This window comes from Octopus sinensis, linkage group LG15, assembly GCF_006345805.1.
Source record: "Octopus sinensis linkage group LG15, ASM634580v1, whole genome shotgun sequence".
NCBI classification, from domain to species: domain Eukaryota; kingdom Metazoa; phylum Mollusca; class Cephalopoda; order Octopoda; family Octopodidae; genus Octopus; species Octopus sinensis.
This window is the reverse complement of record NC_043011.1, coordinates 50,207,243-50,209,742: the sequence shown is the minus strand read 5'-3', so window position 1 is coordinate 50,209,742 and position 2,500 is coordinate 50,207,243. Positions and strand designations below refer to the sequence as shown.

The 2,500-nt window shown below is 40.5% G+C and overlaps 1 protein-coding gene across 1 annotated transcript in view; it reads left to right on the top strand.

The window, feature by feature from the left end:
• Positions 1–2,500, top strand: part of LOC115219685 — a 6,004-nt gene that overhangs the window by 1,476 nt on the left and 2,028 nt on the right. The window contains exon 2 of the mRNA XM_036509470.1: positions 1,697–1,757. Coding sequence (XP_036365363.1) covers positions 1,697–1,757 — 61 coding nt within the window. The remainder of the gene's footprint in view (positions 1–1,696; positions 1,758–2,500) is intronic.

Genomic DNA, 2,500 nt, shown 5'->3' with positions numbered 1-2,500 from the left:
CTGACGACATAGTACTCATCGCTGAAAACACGGATCAGCTTCAGACCATGCTGACGGAGCTCGACATCAAAAGCTCTGCAGTAGGTCTCAAGATGAACCGCATGAACACAAAGTTCACGCGGTCAGACAACGTACCAACAGGTCGAATGGTGATCGGCAGTGATGAAATAGCGGAGGCAAGGCAATGTCTACCTGGGACAGGAAGTGAATATGTACCGAGATATCGAAAAGGAGATCTCACGGAGAGTAAGGGCCGGATGGAAGGCGTTTATTGGCATAAGGGATGTGCTCAAGGGAAGGTTCGATCGAACCACCCGCGCCAACCTCATTAACAGTGCAGTTCTACCTGCAATGTTATATGGTAGTGAAACAAGGGCTATCACAAAGAGAGAAGAGCAGAGACTGGTAACGGCTCAAAGAGCCATGGAAAGGTCAATGCTTGGTATCTCGTTGAGAGAGCACATCCGTAGCGAGATCATCAGAAAGAAGTCCGGCGTGAGAGATGTCATCGCAGAGTATAAACGCAGCAAGTATAGATGGGCTGGACACGTCGCCCGGCTCACCGATAATCGGTGGACGCACGCAGTTGTCGAGTGGTACCCGCGCGAGCGGAAAAGACCACCCGGAAGACCTCCACGACGATGGAGTTACGATTTCAGGAGGACGATTGGGATCACGAGGATGAGAAAGGCGCGATCCAGAGAGGAGTGGACAGCGTGCTGTGACTAGCGGTTTCAAATGGACGCCTGATGGACTGGTCGGTCAAGGTGATCAAGGTCATATATATATACACATATACATACATACATGTATATATATATATATATACATATACATACATGTATATATATATATATATATATATATGTATATGTATGTGTGTGTGTGTGTGTGTGTGTGTGTGTGTGTGTGTATATTGATATTTATATAAACAGACGAAGATGACGACGAACCATCTACGGCCTGTATATAAGAGCTCTATATTTTCCATTACTTCGTCGAATTTCTATTTCCCTCCATTTACAGGACTAGGAAAACATCCGGACCTGTGAGTTGAAGGAATTCACAGTTGAATGAGATATACTCATTTCTCTTGTTACAGTTCAGTAAAATGTTGTACTCTAAGGCAGTTGGGAGTGATTTCTGCCTTTAGATCTCCTTTCAAACATAAATCCATTGGTTGCTGATGTGAGAATTACCAGTGATTTTAGTAGCCTCTAGTGCTATTGTTCAACTCCAGATCATTAACCTTACAAAAGTATTATGGGATATTGTTTAATTAAATATGTACATCTCTGACTTCCCTATCTTCCGAAGTGTTCTAAAGTATTTCTTTATCACTAAGTTCACACATAACATCGACGTATGAAATACTCTCGCCAATTCCAAGACATTTATTCTAAACATTATTTGCGATGAGGTGAGAGTAGACTGGATACCAATATTTATATTCCTTGTCTGGTAAGATCGTCATTACTTAATTGACTACAAAATATGAACACTTATTCTGACCAAACTCAATTCCTGTTCGTAAGAATCGTGTGAACAGTCATAAATAGTGAGGACTTATTTATTAACGACACCAGTAAATTGTTATGACTGTTGCTTGGTGTGAATATTATTTGAATAATGACCATCGACAAAATATTTTTAGGTAACAAATAATTTTACTCTTTCTTGCTTGTTGCAAAATCAGCGTCAATAATTTTACACCTGAAACAATTATCATGTACACTATGCGTAAGAGTGGCTGTGTGGTAAGTAGATTGCTTACCCACCACATGGTTCCGGGTTCAGTCCCACTGCGTGGCACCTCGGGCTGACTAAAGCCTTGTGAGCGGAGTTGTATGACGAAAACTGAAAGAAGCCCGTCGTATATGTGTATATGTATGTGTGTATATGTTTGTGTGTCTGTATTTGTTTCCCCAACATCGCTTCACAACCGATGATGGTGTGTTTAAGTCCCCGTTACTTAGCGATTCGGCAAAAGAGACCGATAGAATAAGTACTAGGCTTACAAAGAATACGTCCTGTGGTTGATTTGCTCGACTAAAGGCGGTGCTCCAGCATGGCCACAGTCAAATGACTGAAACAAGTAAGAGTAAATGAGTAAAAGAGTACACTTTCCATTTCCTCAACAAGGTCAACAAGGAGTTCATCACCACCAAAAACACATGCCGTTAGGCTATCACCTTGACATATTTCTTTAAATAACGAAATCTACTTGAGATCATATTAGCACCATCATTTGTCATCGATAGCTATATTGAACATGTAAGGCGATCTTTTAACCCCCTTTGTTATCATATTTCCATTGAAGAAAGCAGAATTTGTTTAAATTTATTTTGAAAATAACGAAGAATGCAGTAAAATAAGTTTGTCATTAATAAGTTGGTATTTCGAACATAACATGAACTTCTGATGGAAGGTTCTAATTTGGATTAATTTCAAACAGGAAATTTGAATGAGAGAACGAGGGATGATTACGCGGGTTGCTATC